This window comes from Alosa sapidissima, chromosome 21, assembly GCF_018492685.1.
Source record: "Alosa sapidissima isolate fAloSap1 chromosome 21, fAloSap1.pri, whole genome shotgun sequence".
NCBI lineage: Eukaryota > Metazoa > Chordata > Actinopteri > Clupeiformes > Clupeidae > Alosa > Alosa sapidissima.
In genome coordinates, this window is record NC_055977.1 from 29,648,001 (window position 1) to 29,667,765 (window position 19,765).

At 38.6% G+C, this 19,765-nt stretch overlaps 1 protein-coding gene across 1 annotated transcript; it reads right to left on the reverse strand.

The window, feature by feature from the left end:
• Positions 1–1,303: 1,303 nt before the first annotated feature.
• LOC121695717 (class I histocompatibility antigen, F10 alpha chain-like) lies at positions 1,304–18,705 on the reverse strand. The gene is made up of 10 exons (XM_042076808.1): positions 18,385–18,705; positions 17,992–18,291; positions 17,604–17,885; positions 16,963–17,082; positions 4,103–4,186; positions 1,923–1,954; positions 1,822–1,854; positions 1,695–1,732; positions 1,507–1,527; positions 1,304–1,423 (listed from the first exon to the last, which is right to left on the reverse strand). The coding sequence occupies exons 1-8, from the start codon at positions 18,578–18,580 to the stop codon at positions 1,706–1,708; spliced, it is 1,074 nt and encodes a 357-aa protein (XP_041932742.1). The 5' UTR covers positions 18,581–18,705; the 3' UTR covers positions 1,304–1,423; positions 1,507–1,527; positions 1,695–1,705.
• Between the last annotated feature and the right edge of the window lie 1,060 nt (positions 18,706–19,765).

Sequence of the window (19,765 nt, forward strand, 5' to 3'; positions counted from 1 at the left end):
GCTGCCCAAGCATAACACATTGGGGATTAGTAAATAAAGCATATGGCTGATACATTTTGGGCTGTACCATGAAGGGAAAACGAATTAAACCACCTAAACCATATATTGTCTGAACGCATATATAAGTATAAGTATATATACTCTTTTGATCCCGTGAGGGAAATTTGGTCTCTGCATTTCCCAATCCGTGAATTACTGAAACACACACAGCACACAGTGTACACATAGTGAGGTGAAGCACACACAAATCAAGGGCACTTCAGCCGTGCCTACTGGTCAGGGTTCGAACCGGCAACCCTCCGGTTACAGGTCCGAAGTGCTAACCAGTAGGCCACGGCTGCCCAAATATATACCCTCAAGATGTGAACTAAGATGGGTTTTGACATTTCCCACCCTCCTCATGACTTTGCTGCCTATGCATAATACATAGGTAAATCGGGTGTATGGCTGTTTATTGAGCGCTCTACTAAGCTTCAGCTTTGAGTCCCAGATGTCGGTCATGCATTTTTGTGTTATAGACACATATCGCTATTAAAAATTAACAATACAGTTTGGTGCCCTCAGTTGGCACCGATTGGCCCAAAATGGGCCTCTGGCTCATGGACTAACTGCTTTCATAGTTTCCTTTGGTATTCTCACCAATTTAGAGAATGCTTGTTTAACAAAAAAACGTTAACTCCATTACACTATTATATAATATACCTTTCCCTAACATACATGAGCAACTTGCTCTTATAATTAATATACAAAAATAAAAGAAGACCAGTGATGAACAATGCTGAATCTGTTTTTACACAATTTTTTTTTCAATCTGTTGCTTTAAATGTGCCAATTTATAAATCAAACTTGGCCAACATAAGAATCCATCCTCTTCCGTTGATGCACATAAAAATGGGAATCTATTTCTGTTCTCTCATTGCGAACATTTACAGTTTGACCCCAATACCATGTTATAATAAAACCTACATATTTCTTGCTGAAACCAGCATAAATTATACTTCTAGAGTAACTATTTTAATAGAAATGTGTGAGGACAAAGCTTAACTAGCAGACTTGAAAGCAAAACAAGGAAAATCTGTCACACATCCGAAACATGTTAAAAAACTGTTAATCTAAAAACATGCTATTCAACACCTGCACATACAGTAACAGTATAGGAAAATTACTTGTAAAAAACAGTAAAGAAAAGTGAAAAAAAAAAGGCATTTCTCCAAAATCAAGCAAATACACAGGTGGGTCTCAAAGAGACCCAACGTCCAGTCAAATAAGTAAAGTCATCAAAAAAGTTTTTTTGGGCATATTTTGTTTATAAAAGGTTCTATCTGAAAACATTACTTATTTGCAAGTAACTTTTTGTAACTTATGATCATTTAAGAGGAGTTGTAGGGACAACAGCTTGTAGGGAGCGTTCTTGATCTTCACCCTAGAAATAGAAAGACTGTTTACATTTTAAATCACACAGACACATGTTTCCCAGTGAGAGGTGGGAGCTGTTCATACACTCACCATTCACTTCTCACTGGACACCTATCAGGATGGCAGTCATTGCAGTTGATGTGAGAAAAACAGAAAAGATTTTCATTAGGCTATAATATAATAATGAGTAAAAAATATATTTTTGTGGTGAGGATGTGCTTGTACGTTGCGGTACTTATTGTAATATGTACAACTCTGTAAATCTTTAAAATGTCTACCTTCAGCAAGTTTACTCCTTCATTAGAACTTCCTTGACCTGAAACAACAGGTGCAAGATGGTACGTTTGTTATAGCATAGGTTCTGAAAGTGCTTAAACATGCAATGTTACCAAAAAGTCATATTACCAGAATCAGTATCACTGCCACCCTTCCCTGCAACATGAAAGAGAAAAAATATTGAAAAAACAAAACATAATTAAATGTAATGATACTCAAAAACTAATTAGAAGCAAACCATCTTGTCCAGGGGGCACTTTTGCTTTGGAACATAAAATAACAAGCATGACGTAACATTGCAAAACATAACATAACCAAAATGAATATGAATACCCAAACAACCCAATTGTATCATCTTGTCCATTACCTAGACACATACTGTATGCACACACGCATATCGCACACACACACCGTATTAGAGGTTTTAACTTTTAAAATCTATCTTTATATAGTGTCAACAAGTTGACCCCCCAGCACTGACCTCCACTGCATTTTGATATCCAACATGAAAGGCGAAAGGCTACCCTTAGAAATATGTAATCATCGGTACATAATAGGCTGTAGGCTGTAATGTTACAATGTTCTTTTACTGTTGTAACATTACAGCCATAGCCTATTTACATTAGCCTACTTATACGTTTTGCCATATGACTGTAAACTATTTATTCCTTATGCTGTAATGGAGAAGGAGAGGTGCTCTGTAGGAAGATTGGATCTCCTCTGGGCTCATCAAAGCCACAAACTGGAATTCACACAGTCCCTTTCTTAAAGGTGCTATATGTAAGAACAACCGACTGGCATTTTAAATGAGTATTACAGTCCAAAATCAAAACATTTGATAGGGTTGTTTCTCCCCTCACCCTCTCCTTGCAGACAGTGTTGCCTACTAGGTTGAGGATTCAACCGCATGAACCGTGCTTAGCGCAGTAGGTCATAAAAGTATTTTGTCATGTTTTATTAGTACAGTGACCGAACACTTTGTATGTTTATGTGCTATTTGTTCCCATTCATTAGGCTATATTATTATTCTCATATAGGCTATACCACCAGCAATAAACTATAGCCTAATAAACAACCTACCAAACATGGCCTGAATAAATTAATTTAATATTTCAAGATTTTAGCAGGGATGCAAACACATGTGTGGTGAAAAGAGAGTAACACCAAAACACAAACTCAAAACAGTATCTGCGGACTGTAAAAACTGAAAAAAGTTTAAATTGTGAATATCCAGGCTGTACCATTATTGTCAGTGAAGTCTATTTCTGTTCTCTCATATAGTTGTTATATATATTATGTTGTAATAATGTTTCCTTCATCTCTGATGCCATTTTATGGTAATTTTATGATTTATTACAAAAATGTCTTACATATGGACCCTTTCAAGAGAGTTCCATTATCAGCATCATAGTTGGCCCCACAAGACTTCCTTTTTAACATTCCATATGTTATCTTAATGCAGAGGAAGTAGATTGGGAACCAAATAGAATGTTCAAGCATTGTTTTTGTTTTTATTGTTGAAAGGGTCTATAGCACCTTTAATATAAAATGCAATAACAAAACAATCGAGATGACAACATAACCCTATTCAACTTTTTACATGCAAACTAGAGGTGTGAATCTTCATCTGCCCCACGATTTGATTTAATTGTGATTCAAAGGGTTGCGATTTGATTGTCAAACGATTCTAAACGCATGCACGGTGCATCTCGGCCTATCAAGTTTTTTTTTCCAATATCAATAAATATAAGCACTGTGATTTGAACTCTTTTTTCCCTTGCAAGTTTTTAAGAGAGAACATGTATGTCACTTAGGATGTCATTCATCTTTGTCTTGACTGTCTGTTATTTGCGACCCAATTTAATTAAACTTGTTAAAAGGGTATAGATGGACAAAGGAAGGGAAGAACCCATTAAACTGTTCAGATGTGTAAATTCAGTTTCACTTTCTATGCGTTGGCGGTCTGAGCTCTTGCTCACTAGAAAAAGAAAAAAAACAGCCCTATATTTTACTGCATTGATTCAGAATCTTTTGCTTTTGCATCTTGATGCACCCTTTAAAAAATATTTTCAACAGCTCAACAATGTTAGCTTAAATGTAACCAAAATGTGCACATTCCAACCAAGAATAATGTATTCCAGCAGCTTGATAGATTCATGACAGTTTATACATGCACCCAATCCCCTGTTCATCCCTACCTCTCCATCTTCATTATACCATAATATTCAACTAACTCACACAATGCATGCACAACACAGAATTAAAGAATAGTCATAACTACTGTACTTATCATTAGATTAAGCTTTGTGTGTGTAAGAGAGGCATTTCTACAGCAAGTGGCTCATGGGTAGCAATATTTGTAAGTTTCTGAAATATGTACAATACAAATAAAATCTGTAAAAATGTCTACCAGGTGAAGAGACGTTTTCATCGCTGCTCTTGGTTGATCCTTCAGTTAAAATAATTCCTTTAGAATCAGCCTTACTGAGGTTCCCTGCAACATGAAAGAAAGAAAGAAATAAATAAAAAACAAAGACAACTAGATGTAACTAGATGTACCGCATAGCGGTACAAAATATGACCGCCGCTCAGTCCTGTACATCCGTTCCGCGAAAATAAATCACACTTAAATTTGTCTCCATCTTTTACTCCATCCCCCACTCTTGAAATTTTTGTGTATGCTTGTTTGGCATGCCTGAGTGTGTGTGTGCGGCTGCACAGAAAGTAGCCTACTGGTGCTGAAAAGGTGAATAGATTGTAGAATAGCCAAAGAAGATGTAGCATTGTTATAAAACCTTTAAAATATCTAAACAATCACAAGTAGGGCAGTTCATCACAGTTCATCCATTGCAACTGGATTGATGGAAGGTCACTTACACCTGTAGGCTACATTGTATTTGGGAAAAGCAAAAGGTATCAGCATAATGTTATTTATTTATTTATTTATTTATAAACAAAAACATCTCTGTCAGTTCCATGCCGTTTTCAACAGCTATCAAAAATAAAGGTCATTTTTGGATGGATGGAATTTTTGTGAATGTTTCTTCTTCTACATAAGATTTTAGTAATCTTTAGTTCATGTGATACTTTATTGTCAATGCACAAATTAAGTAACAGTAGTCTGAAACGTTATTGTTAATGCACAAATTAAGTAACAGTAGTCTGATTACTTAATCAGACTACTTAATCAGACGCTTCGCTAGCGGCGGTCATAATAATACCATGGGCAACTGATACAACTCACAACATACAATGCATGCACAACACTGAATTAAAGAATGGTCATAAGTAGGAGGATGGGCTTCGTGTGTGTAACACAGTAAGGCGTTCTAATAACAGTGCAAAGTCATTTGTACAGCAGCTGACCCATGGATAGCTATATTTTAAAGCTTCTGAAAAGACAAATCACTGTCAGGGGTGCATTTCCCAAAAGAATAGTTGCTAACTATGTTTTTTAAGCATAGTTCCAGAGAACCAGGGAAGACGTCACTGATTTTTAAGCAGAAAAAACTTTCCTTAAGCAGAAAAAACATTATTAAAACGTCCACTTGCAGCAATGTGCAGGCGAGACGAAATCACACCAGCAGATTATAATGCAAGGTGTGCATTTCTGATGATCTCAATATAAATTTGAAGTTTTTGCCTGAAATTGCACTGTGCCTATTTACAAGGGCATTTTTCCCACCTCTTTTGGGGCCTACCATCAAATGTTGGACCTCTATAGAAAGCCAAGAACCTCTAGTTTTCGTAGGAAACAGTCAAAATAACTGTGCAATGTACTCACACAGAGTTACAGAGGCTAGAGTACAGTTTTTTTCTTTCTGTCGGATTACAAGCATCTCTGAACTGACCACATTTCAGCCCTCTAGGTCACTTGATATCACTTAGAAACACAACTGAGCCCTATCACCAGGTCTTGTGAAGTTGTGTGCAAAAGTAGATCAATATAGAATGAAAATATGAGTGCTTTAGACTATTATTTTCCAAGGTATGCTCATGCGTTTTGTAAAATGCCTATGGAAACTCCCCATATGACTTTTTGTTACGTTAGCATTTACTTTTTATGCTTACTGCCAGATAGCAGTAGACTCCGGACAGACTTTGCCTTCAAACTGGCAAATCCGTGTAACTGTCACCTCTGTTTTACTGTCGTGATGGAGACATTGACCCGGATCAGACACCAGGGGGCGGGAAGCACAGTCACAACTGATACGGCCAGCCGTTGTGAAACGCAAGTGCAAATTTTTAGTTCTAGTTCTACGATTTCGTCGACTGCCTTACCGCCGCCAGAGCTAAGTTAGACGTTAACGGAGGCGGTTGGAGAACACGAGAGCTAGTGAAAAGAAGAGTTCGTTTGATTTGTTTCAGGTAAGCCTATTTGCTTCAACTATATTAGAATGAAATACATTATTTTTGCTTTCATATAATGTTAATGGATCCTTTTGACGTTTACGCTACTTTAAACTGGTCTTGGACAATTAGCTAATGTTAGCTTTTGGGGTAAGCAAGGGTTAATGAAATGTTAATTTTATCCTTGTACAAATTAATTTAGCAACGCTTTTTATCTGAAGCGACTTAATTTGGTCAATTTACTTGTTACTTCAGGGCTAGTCTCCCTTAGAGCAACTTAGGCTGAGATTTTAACTCACAATTTCCAGGCTAGCATGCTAGCCTGATTCCTTAACCGCTACCGCATCCTCTGTAAGGCAGAAAATAATTGAGGTGTGTTCTATGTAGTGAGATACGTGTTTGTATGTTAAAATAATGATTTTATACAGTTAGGCGTGTATCCAAGTATCAAATGAATCATGCCTTCTCCCTCCGCCCCCGTCTCTTCAGCCCCAGGACCGAGGCGTTCAGGTGGCGTGACTGGCGTGCCTTGTCTGCAATCCTCCCTTTCAGTAAGGTAAGTGTAAGTCTTGTAGCACTGTTTAGCCTATGTTTCTGACATTTAAAACTCAAAAACCAAAATATATTACATAAAGGTGTTATCAGGATTAAAATTCTCGTTCGTATGACAATCGTCATTTGGAAATTCGAGTCCCCGGTGGTGCACTCATAATCAAAGATAACTGTCTCTCTAAAAGCTGAATGTGGAACGCTGTTTTTTTGCTTAAATTGTTTGAACAGGGATAGAAGTAGACATTCCACTTGTATTCTAATTTGTACCCTCCATTTTCACATTTTTCACATTTTCTTGTTCCAAGACTAAGACTTGTCATCTTTCTCAAACAAGATTTTTACATTTCCAATCTAGTGGAAGCATTACACACTGCATCACAAATCATTCATTCTCAAATTCAACTCAAATCATTAACTATCTTGATAATGTTGAGTAATGTCATTTTTGTACAGGAAGCATTAGCCAAGGATTGTCATGTGTGCTGATTTGCCTTTCTTGTCTCAACAGGGGCAGTAAGGACAAGATCCACCCACCACCCAGTGCATGCTACATATGTGTGTGTAATAAATTGAGAGGGAAAGTGTGTGTGATAAATGAAATGTAATAAAGTAAGTAACATTTTGAATTTGTGCTTCTTTTCTGAAATACATTAGTACAAGGTTTTGATTTTTATATAATTTATTCCAAGATGTTGATAATTTAACACTCAATATACATGATCAAACTACTGGCTACTGACTTCAACTAGGGGTATTGGATGTTACTGTTTAAAAATCTTTATTAGTAATCCTTTATACATTTGACAATCTTAACTTTTTAAAGCTTGAAATTCTGAACAAATACTGTAACTCCTTGATTTGTTGGGGACATTGACTATATAGTACAAATGGGTGCCAGACGTAAAATGAGCTGGTCCGCATTTGGCCCAAATAAGGGCCGCAATCGCCACTATCGAATACTCATCTGGCCCGGATCTGGCCCAGATCATTATGATAAAGTGCACATTTGGCCCAAATAAGGGCCGCAATCGCCACTATCGAACACTTTGAAATGGTGTATAACATTACTATCAGAGAGGGTTAAAGCGGAGCGAGAGGCGCAAACGTTCGACAACTTCCGTGTTCGATTATTGCAAGGGGGAGGGGAGAAAATCCCCCTTTATGCAGACCAGAGTAAGCCCTCGCTGCACTAATGTCAATGGAGACTTGTGGAATTTTACCAATAAATTGGTCATTATGTCTTTCTGGATTTGTTGAGGGTTATTTGGAAAATTGTGTCATAATCCGTAAGTGTTTGTGATCATTTCAAGCCTAATAGTGTAATTTTTTTAGTGTTCGGATTTGTAATAAAATAACTTAATATCAGACCATGCTGCTGCCAGTTACTGTCTGGTTGTTAGCATGCTAGCTAGCCTCTTAGCTAAGGTAACATTTTAAACGGAGAAGTGTATTTTTTTTTTAAATGACAACTAGCTGAATAACATTACTGACATTAGTTAAAGTGAACTTGCAACAGTATATTAAGTTTAAGCGAAGTCCTTCAACTACTAGTCACTTGTTAGCGCATAGCTGTATTGCCATAGCTACTCCCATTCATTTGTATAGCGTTTTAAGCTAGCGTTACCTAGCTAGCTAGCTCGGTTCACAGACTAATTAAATTATTCATTCCATGTCCTAAAAAACGATTCATTGGCATCATACATGATTATAGACAATAATACTGTGAACACAATTATGTTTATCTGCTCTTATTGCTTGTTAAAAGAGAAAGTTTATTTAGTGAAGTAAGGTGACACTCACTTATGCAGACCGGAACTGTCCCGTTTTGCTCCCATAGTAACGAATTACGTTAGGGTGACCAGACGTCTCCGGTTTCCGGGGACAGTCCCCGATTTCGGTGACCTGTCCCCGGCTGGAGCTGTCCCCGGAAAAGTCCCCGGTTTTCACTGTGACTGACAGACCTGAAATTGGAATAAAATAAAGAAAGAAAGCACTGACCAAACGTACAGTTGCGCACCCTTCACGCACAGGCTCAAGCCAGTCAAAGCAAGCGCTCAGCTCAGACCTCAGAGATGTTCTAGAATGCCCATATTTCTGGTAGGCTATTTCGATTGGTAGAATCTTTGAAATGAACGGAAGTGAACGGTCAGAATCTAAGCTTTCCAATGTTATTAGCGCCAAGTTGCTGTGATAAATGGTTCGCGATAAAATTAACAATGAACTTAACTCTAGCATAGGCTTACAACTTCAACTAACTTTGGGCCAAAATTATAATGTAGGCCTATTCTCATGTAAACTATGTCAGTACAAAATTATTTGTAAATTGTTTAGCCAGATTAGGCCTATCCCACCATAATGGTTGTCATTTGCCAGATTCCAGACAATCACCTACAAATATCAATGTAGCCTATATTTCTACTGGCATACTTCCTAATGACAAAAATATAAAGGGAAAGACGTGAGTTATTTTTTCTTGATATAAGACTGACAATAGGCCCTATTAGGCTACATAAGACAAATAGTATCACATCATACATTCTCAGATATGGGTATAGCACAGACTGTCCTGAAAAAAGAAGATAGGCAATACAATGACCAAGATAACGAGCTAGATTAACTATCTGAACAACACGGCCACTAGGATATAATTTCATGGAGTGCTGAAATGTAGCCAATACTATTTTGGACATTTAACTGTGAAGAAAATATGCTTTGTGGTTGGGCAATATCATAACTTATTGCAATATTATAATTATTCCACCTGTGTGTGCATGGTTAAAATTCTGAAGTGCAAGTTTAGGCTACAGCACAAATATTTCCATCCATAGATAATGAAGTCTAACCTCTGAATTTATTTTCAAAGTGCACCAGATTGATGCATTTAAACATTAAAATATACCAACTTTTCTTACGGGGGAGCATGCCCCCGAACCCCCCTAGGGGGGCTTGTGGACTAATGCAGCTCTAGTGACGCCCCTGGGACAGTGTCCCCGTTTTAAGTTTACAAAGATTAAAATATTACATGTTTTACGTTTCTCAACTGAAAATGTCCCCGGATATTGTCTCAGAAATCTGGTCACCTTAAATTACGTTGCTCTATCTTGCTAGTAAGGATCTTTGTTACTATGGTACATAGCAATATGGTGCACACAATTGATTTAGAATGTTGGGGGGAGGTGGGGGAGGGGGTAACCGTCCCGCCGGCGTGCCACCCCCGGGATGACTCATTACGTATGAGTAAATATAGGCCAAATCAGTGGGCCCCAAACTTTTTCTTCCAAGAGCCAGCTCACTATGCCTGGCTCTAAGAGAGGGCCAGAGTATATTAGTAACCATAAATAGCTTAGTGCTGTGAACAACAGCAGTCTACCTTAGTTGAATATTTCATTACATTTAATCATAGGCTACTGCAATTTAATACCATTGTTAGCTATGTTTATATTGCAATCATGCCATATCAGTGTAAAATGTAGCTCAAATTAAATAATACAAATAAAAAAAATAGCATTCCCAAAAGTATTAGCAGGGAATCCGAAAAGTATATTTTATTCAAAATGTGTGAACTCTGAACTCTGTGTCTTTGCATACACAGCTCAAGTTGTGAACAAGCAATATCCTACATATAATTTGAATATATAATTTGAAGTTCCAAGAGACTCACTTCTATGAGTTCATGAAAACTATGAGAGTTTTATAAAGTGCTGGCAAAAACATCTGAAATGACCAATTTCACTCACCTGATGAGAACTTTGTGAATTTGTATGAACATTTGAATGAGTGAATAAAAAATAGAAATAATTATCCCAGAAAGTCCCAGAAAAATGACTTGAATAAAAGTTAGTTAGTTATTAACAATTAATTGATACACTTTTAGAATATTTTAAGTACTGATGCAGTCATCATAGGCCTCTTACATTGTTTGCAGGTACAGTAGGCCTACATTTCATTCCGTTTTCTATGGCAAACGCGAAACAGCGGCAAAACAACCACCAGTGGACAAAAAGAGTATTACATCTGTACTGTTAAGACTCGCCATAGAGAATGAATGGGGGAAATTACGGAGGTTGTAGTTTGACGATGTCATACTCCCACGCGGGCCAGATGCTATATACCACGGACATGTTTTGGGGGCCACCCAAAATTAGTTGGCGGGCCGTAGTTTGGGGACCACTGGGCTAAATAAATAAATGTCAAGGATGAAACTAAGGTAGCCATTATAAGTGTCTATTATCTGCCGTTGGCCAGTCCACATGCTACTACATGTCATTAACCACGTTAGGTCAGACTACTGAAATTTGGAAACTATCATGTTTCAAGCCATAGTTCAATAACTAGGGATGCACCGATCTGACTTTCAGTCTCAATACCGATGCCTGGGCTTTGTGTATCAGTGGATACCATTGTTAAATGAATAAAGTATATCTGACCATGAGGAAGAGACTAAGGGCATCAGGCAAAATGTTACAAAATAACACATATATAAATGTAATGAATGTTATTAGAGTGCATGGAAATATACTCTACTGTGGTTAGCATTGTTAGCAAAACTGCTAGAAAACATTAGCTAAGTTAGCTAAGTAACATGGTTACAATAATTAACATTGTTAGCATTACTACTAGCAAACATTAGAGCCATCCCAATGGTCAGTTATCGTCAACTATCTACCTGCAGAGCCATTAAACTATTTGCCTATTAACACGCATTAAACTATCAGTCTATCAACACGCATTAAACTATCAGTCTATCAACTTTTAAACTTTCAACATTCATTAAACTATGCGTATCAACATCCATTAAATTATCTGTCTATTAAACTATCTGTCTATCAACAACTTTTAAACTATCTACATTCAACTTTTAAACTGTCTACTTTTAAACTATCAACTTTTATTAAGCTATGCAACCACCATGTCTATCCTAGCATCATTTTCATGCACTCGTAATTCCCTGGAATTACTATCTAGTTATTATTATTTCTTGTTTATTATTATTGTTGTTTCTCCCACCAAAAAACTAACCTGACCCTAGCCAGATGAATGTCGTTCCGCTTAGCTCCGCCTAGCTTCACTCACATCCACGTCAATAGATGACGGACAAGTGGCTTATTCAATCATATGCAAGCATTTTTTGATTAGGCCCAGCCTTCTGAAGCAACACTTCAATGGATCGGTTCCAGATGGATGAGTGGAGCTAGGCGGAGCGAAATTCATCTGGCTATTGCCAGGTTACCAAAAAACAGCTTTGTACAGATAAAAGTCCCATGCTACTGATATACATTAAAGCACCCCTGCCAAAATGGTTCACACCACTAACCATCCACGAAACCCCTCTTTTTACCCATAGTGGTGCAGTCCAGTTTCCCCACGAGAACCTAGGAAGTTCACAGTTCAGACTTTCAACGAGTTTTAATGGTGGTGAATGAACGGTATACAGAGTTGTTTTAACGAATAAATGAGAAGTTTAACAGCCAGTGCGAACGTTTGCATTTCTTGATACCAGGCAAAGATGAGATGAGATGAAAATAACAATGGGCCCTATTTTCGCCACCTGGCGAAAAGCAGATCATTATCTCAGTGCAATGTTTATTCTTGTCTTGCATGTCTATTCTTTTGAGCAACGCGCCAAGGGGTGTGGAAATTAACGACCTAAGGAGGGGTCTGGCGCGTTGTCTAAAAATCGTTATCGCACACTACCTAAAATGCATTACGCCACTGACCAAGAGAAACCTGGTCAGTAGGGGAGACCGGGGCTGGTTGGAACAGGGGCAGGTTGAAACACTGTTAATATCCAGGCTACTAGAGGGAGCTGCAACAAAATTCCAACACTAAACTGACGGCCTTATTGAGTAGAGTAAACTCACGTATGTAACTGGTCTCCAGGTCATTAACCCTTTAGGTGAGAACAACTTTTTGATTTTGTAGTGTCAAAACTTAGAATATGCACCTCCCACTAAATACATCCTAGAAGGGTAATAGTTAGGGATATAAAAAAAAATATTCATTATAATTGATTGCTAGGGGACTCATCTATAATTTAAAATGAAGTTTAAAAACCTGAGGTGACTGATATTAGCAGGCTAACAGCATTTGTGCAAAAAAGTTTGACCTAATGTGGGCGGGGCAGGTTGGCACACTGATTTTGTGGTTGGTTGGCACATACATTCCCTATGGCTATTTTGTGACAAATCTATAAACTTTGTATTTTACACATAAAAACATCATCAATCTTTATTTTAACATTGTTATTGTAATTACTGAACATAGTTTTACATTTGGAAGCATTTCAGACCTTTTTAAACATTTGAAGTAAAAATCGGTAGGGACCAAATTGGTCTTGACGGTGAGCCCTACTGAAGAAAAACTCACAGAAAAGAAATCAGCAAAGCCCTACAGGTAGTGATATAGATGAGCACTTCAAACAAAAGCAAAAGGAGTACTGCAAAGGACTATAACATAGGTGTTCCAACCAACCCCGACTACATGTGCCAACCAACCCCGTGCATGGGGCAGGTTGGCACACGTGCACAACACCACTTTAATCATATATAACTCAAAACATGGGATCATTTGTTGACATTGAATGTATACATTTTGTAGGAGATCCCAAGCTTTCAGTTAATCACAATTTGACCATTTCAACGCATTGTAAGACGGAGAAATATAACCGAGAGTGAAAAGTGTTCCAACCAGCCCCGGTCTCCCCGTAGTCCATGGCAAGTTGTTTATATGTTGTTATTTTAAGAGCGCATTATCAACAGTGATATGGGCAGGTGCACAACACACCATGCTTCTACCATCCACGAACATGCACCAGTTCAAATCCATGCAAAACATTACAAATTACACGATTACAATGGGAAACATAATTAGAATAAAGATATTACAAAATACATCTCACAAAAAAAGTCTGAAATGCAGACGTTTTCCAAAACACACTTTTGTCCTCTGCCTTTAAGTGGACACTGTGATCTCCGGTACATGAAGGTGGCACACTTTGATTTTTGCTACCCCAGAGCTAACTTGCTAACTAAGTTAATGGCAAGTTGCATCGCATGTTAGCTCTGGGGTAGCAAAAATCAAAGATACCGGATCTCCTTATATGAGCAAAGATTGTAGCTTTTTTGTAGGCGAACTTCAAAGGTCTATAACCACTCCACTACTGGACAAATCATGCCAAATTCTTTTGTAGTCATTTTACTTGAATTTGAGATGAACATCTTTATACTCTGGGCAAAGAGGAGAGAATTCAACAAATGCACAGAAGATGCTTAATATAGTGCAGTGCAGGGTAGGAATTTCACGGCGGCCACGACGGCCATGGCCGTCGTAGCCCCTTGCGTTGGCCGTGAGGCCCCTTTGAAAATCAGAGGTTTACAGGCCACGGTGGCCTTGGTGCCCCCTTCTTTCAATATTCTGCTTTGCGTCCTACTAATAGCGATTTTTATTTAGCCTGTGGCCTGTCAAAATAATCTTAGCATTCACAGCGCAAATTAATTTAGTCTTTTACGCAGTGGAGAAAGTGACAGCGCAAATGCGTCCAAATTCACCCATTCTCAGTTGAACTACTCGCGAAGTAGCCTATTCATCACACAGACATCACAAGTATCACATGAAAGAGCTTTTCTCAGCTTTTAAACGATGTTAGCTGATAATTGCTGTGTTGAACGGTTCGCGAGAGAAGTAAATAGGCCTAAGGGACCGTTCGTTATTTAAAAGGGTCACCGGAGGGATTTTGAGTGCTTCAATCGAAAGTTGCATGACCCTCCCCTGCGACCTTTCAGCAGTTTTTTCATAAAAGACATAACCCTCCCCGGCCAATTATTGATACCTTCCGCCCACGATATAGAGCACTATGAAAACACATCGACTTTAGCAATATTTCTAAACTCACCCTCTGCTTTCTGATTTTACACATCACACTTCACCAAGATGGTGGCCATTTCAGTAGATTTACTCACTAACATTGTTGTGGAAACACAATAAGCATGGAAACTAAATGCACACTTCCTGCAACTGCATTAGCCTACTTGAAATAATTTACTCCTCTAGTAAGTATTCACATGAAATAAAACAATAAAACATTGAGACCATTCAACAAAGCACACTGGGTAATAACAAATTCAACACATGAACTTGTTGCTATGGACTCGTCTCTAGGCTTCCTCAGTCATTGTAAAACTGCCGAAGCTGAACATTATCCAAAACTCAATTTCTCAGACGAGCGTCAATTTGGGAGTTTGCTACACTCCTTCCTTCTCAAATGACTTAAAAAGGCCGTTTGCACAATTTCACAAATAATCACAGGGACCGAAAAATACCTAACATGCCAACTTTTTCCGGGTTTAGGCCTTTCATTTGAACTTTTCCCCGCTGTCTTGCCGTTTTAATATTTTCCCGTAGAATATCCCATATTACTGTAATACTCTCATAACATTAGTCCTGCATTCTGGCCTGTCTCTGTGTTGTCCTGTTGTTACCACTTGCCCTTCCAGAGAAACAGATGTATTCAAATCATCGTTTTGCTTGCTTGAATGCGAACTCAGAGTGATGTTAACCTACAGTAGACCTATTTAAGTTAACGAGGTGGTTGTCGTGAGAGCACGATTCATTGGCGCTTGCAGTGTTCGGCCGTAGGCTATGTCTACGTGCGCACCTGCCAGGCTAAGAGCCAAAGAAATCCCCCTCACTCCAAGTTGGCCTACCATAACTTACCAACGCTACACTGTAGACCATAAACTGGCTATTTATATGACCAATGTATTTGTATTCTGTATTCTGCTTTATGAAGCAGAATTACGCACTGCTACTTGGAACGTAACACATTTTTGTTGGCAGGAGAGAGAATGACAGCGATTGACAAATTGCACTTGTTGCTGGTTACCAATAAATAGGGCCTACTATATATTTTTTTTTGCAAACAACAAAAACAGAAAGGATGGAGACAGCAAAGCTAGAGATGGGCAGGAACAAGGTCAATTGGTAGAAATGCCTGTCAAAACGTTAGTTGCTGTTAGTTAGCTGTTAGTTGTTAGAGCTGGATGTGTGGATGAATGAAGCACAAGTATGCTTTATAAGCATGCACACTGTTTAAAGTTAGGCTAGGCTACACGGTAAACTACAAGTAAACCAAAGTTAGCTTTTTTAGGGCTGGATAAAGTTGACCAAATGGATATAGGCTGTTAGGCGTGAATAAAGTAGGCTACTTTGTTGCTCCAACCCTTCCAACGTTAATGGGGACGGATGTTGACATTTTCCGTATTTTGCGTGAGAAACACGGGAAATCTCCCTTATTTTCATTGTTCAATGTTCACAGCTATGGAACGAAAGAGAACGTTATGGCGACAGAAATCATCAAACAAGCCACTTTGATTTTTTGCTGTTTTGATTCATACAAAAGATGGGTGACCCCCCTCCTAGACAAAAAAAGTTAGGTGACCCTCCCCTCAACAAAGAATAAAAAGACATGACCCTCCCCTATTTTCCTCCGGTGACCCCGTTTATAAATAACGAACGGTCCCTAATATAATTCAATTTAATCATACATTCTACTGAAGGTTTTGCGTCCCATGATCTCCCTACCCATTCATCTCGGTGGAATACTTTACGAACCCTTCTTTTAACACATGACAAACCATATATCAGAATAAACAGGAGACGTTACCGAACACAAAGGTGTAAAACAGTCCTCTTTACAGCCGTTCCAGAGTAATCCAGTTTTGAATTTGCAGTAAAGTTCGACATACATGGATGTCTCCAAATTTGCACTTTAAGTTTTACAATGTGTTTAAATTGTTCCACATGATTTCATAACGGGCCAAATACAAAATAAATGTTACAAATATCGCCTATTGGTAAATCAGAGGACAGCTGACTAAGAGTTTGTGAAAGTATCCTTAATGATCACAAAATGCTAAGCATGCATCTAGGCTATTTGAGTTTCTTAAAGCTGAGCTGTGCTTAAATAGTTCAATACATGATTTCATAACAGGCCAAATATAAAATAAATGTTATATATAGTCTAGATATCTGTAAATATTAGATGGTCAGATGATTTACAGTTCTATGTAATATGTCATGTTTCATGTTTTTGTAACGTTTCATACAGTGATGCAGGTCTACTGCAGTAAATAGGCTAAATACAACTTTGATAATTTTTATAGCCTACTACTGTATAGTTAACTTTGGCCTTTGTGCCCTGACATGTGGCCTTTGTGCCCCCCACCAAATATGCCCAACTGAAGGCCAAGTGGCCTTGCCCCCAGAATGGTGAAATTCCAAGCCTGGTGCAGTGTAATCACTGCATGAAGTGAATGCAATTAATAAACTACCATGAATCTGCTATCAGTTTCAGTGATATGGAGAACTTACCACAAATCCAGCCTTTTTTAACAGCAATGGCCAAGATCACCATTGTTGCTAGTATCAGTACCACCACCAACCCTCCCACTATCGGTCCAGTGTTTGAATTTTCATCAGGTGCTTCTCCGTCTGTAACAAATGGTGAAAATGTGCTTACATAGACCTTTATTGCTGCTCAAACCTTATTGTACAGATCAAATCCGTTCTGGCTGTACAAATGTGAAGACTATCAGAGCCAAGACAGTTTTAGCATTTCCTTCCATGAAATAATCACCATGACTGATATTGCTTGTTGACAGAGATATAAATATAAAATGTAATTGATTTTGTTTATTCACAGTAAAAATACAAGTCAAACACAAACATGTCCAAAGGGCTGATCATGCAGTGAAAAGGAAGGGATCACCAGAGCACATGGATGCTGAACTTCAGAACTGCACTGTTCAGAAATAATAATAATTAAAAAAGCAACTTCAACATCTGTGTGCTCTGGTGATCCCTTCCTTTTCCCTGCATTATCAGTCCTCTCCTGTGAAGCATTGGATTGTTAATCCGAAGCATGGTGGAATTGCTATTTTTACATGTAAAAAAAACAAACAAACAAAAAGAAACAGTACAAGTAAGGATTAAATCATACAATGCAATCTTACCTAATGACCAAGCTTTCATAATTGGTTCTTCCAGGCCTATGTGGTTCACCTCACACTCATAATCATTAATGTCTGACCATTTGGCCTCCACACTCAGTTTGATCTGATGGGTTCCATCGCCATTGGGCATGACATTATTATTATCACCTTCCGCTTTAACCTCCTTTCCTTTCCGAATGATGATCTCAATGTCTTTGGGGTAGAAACCTGTGGCCATGCAGGTCAACTTTAGTGTATTTGAAGATCTGTCTGCTTTAGCAAAAAGACGAACCTTTGGTGGAGCTGATGAGCCAAGAAAAAATAATGCATGTTTATACATTTTACTTATGTTTAATTTAGTAAAATACTGCTAAACAAAAGTATTTCAACCTATGTTAACAGTACTCACAAACTTTCACTTGTTGTTGTAATTCTTTGTCCCCATATTTTCTGAACTTGCCCAGCCAGTCCACGCACTCCTTCTCCAGGTAGCCCTTGGTGTACTGATTCAGGATGGGAACCCTATCCCACTTCTGTTTTGTGGGTATAGCTTCATTAACTGGGGCAACCCAATGCATTGATTTATCATCAAAGGAAAGGAAATCCATTCCATCAAAGCTGTATGCATCAACACCTTTAACAAACGTGACAGAACCATCTGCCATTCTGTTAACCTCACAGCCATGTTTCCACATGAGGACGTGAACATCTGAGGAAAGCATAACAGCAGGTCAGAATAAGCATTGATGAAGATGTGTCTGTTGCTGACATAACTATGAAGTCAGGATGTGTTGGGACTCACCAGATCCATTCTGTCTCATGCGTTCCATCAGAATGTTCACATTGACTTTGAACCATTGCTCTTTGCTTTTACGTGACTGGGTGCCCTTTTCCCAGTAGTCCGCTGGAAGCTTTTTTTTCATCCAGTCCTGTTGAGGAATCTTGACTTTGTCTTTGCTGTTATAGTAATCAATCTTTCTGTCGTCCAGTAGGCCCATGGCAGTAAATTCAAAGATGCCTGGTGCGTTGACAGCCTTTGACAGGGCTGTGTACACATAGTACAGTGAGTGGCGTTCTGGGGCACCTTGTCCAGCTTTTCAGGAAAAATGGATTAGAAGAACATCAGTCTACAGTGAAGAAGGGTCTTTAAATAACGGAAAACAGCATAATAATAGCACACAACACAACAGCACACATGCCAATAGCCTAGGGCAGGCCTTCAGGAGTTGGGAACCTATTGCTCCGTTGTTGACTGTATGTGGCTTGTGGAGAAATTTGAGCCGAGATTTTCCATCATGGTAAATAAGCGGCTAAAATAGGCGACTTACGTGGACGAACAAGTTTGCCTTTATGGAAAGAAATTAGTCTATTAAGGTTAATGCATTGAATGTTATAGATACTTTTACATCGAAATCCCACTATAATGCCACTCAACATCAACTCTGTGCATGGAACCGTGAAGGTAGCCTATTTTTGAGTGTAATTGACATGTATGCAGGAGAGGAATGATGCAAGTGACACGTTGTGCAAGGACAATAGGATCAAACGGGAAATTAAATAATTTAGTCCTACAGCCAAGTGTAGAATTAGGCCTATTATGAAGGTGAAAGCTTTCAAAAAAATAAAAAAATATTTGGTATTTATATAGTACCTAGTACCTGCAACTCAAGACAATGAGCAATCATGCAGATGAGATAGTGACAATGGCTCTCATTTATGAAACGTGCGTACGACATAAAACAGGCGTAGGACAGGCGTACGCTCATTTCCACGCAAAGCATGGCATTTATCAATTTGAACACGAGTGAGTGGTGGCTACGCTTGAATCTCACGTCAAAGTCTCAACTCGTGTAGGTTAACGCAAGTTTTTCAGACAAAACAAGTGGGTCCACAGATAATGTAGGGGATGCCTCTCTCCTGTCCCATGTGGTTTTCATGGTCCTGTACTTTCCTCACCACATTACTCAAAATGTGATTGAGCATTTAGTAGACTACAGTTGTAGTTTCAAAGAATCATCATTTATCAACCAAGGAAAATATCCTTTGAACAGGAACCACGATCAGTGAGGAACAGGAGTTACACTTACTTTACTCCTAATTTGCTGTGCAAGAAATCATTTCAGGGTCTCCGATGGCGCGCCCATAATGCCTGCTGGCTGCGTTTTGACGGGTGCAATGTGAGG

Excerpts from the sequence above, each read along its gene's own strand:
- LOC121695717 (XM_042076808.1), bottom strand. The coding sequence starts at position 18,580 with ATGGGCCTACTGGACGACAGAAAGATTGATTACTATAACAGCAAAGAC. Across the intron at positions 1,855-1,922 it reads CTGGACAAGATGGTTTGCTT|TTGCAGGGAAGGGTGGCAGT; the intron begins CTAATTAGTTTT and ends TTCTCTTTCATG. Across the intron at positions 1,733-1,821 it reads TGGCAGTGATACTGATTCTG|GTCAAGGAAGTTCTAATGAA; the intron begins GTAATATGACTT and ends CTGTTGTTTCAG.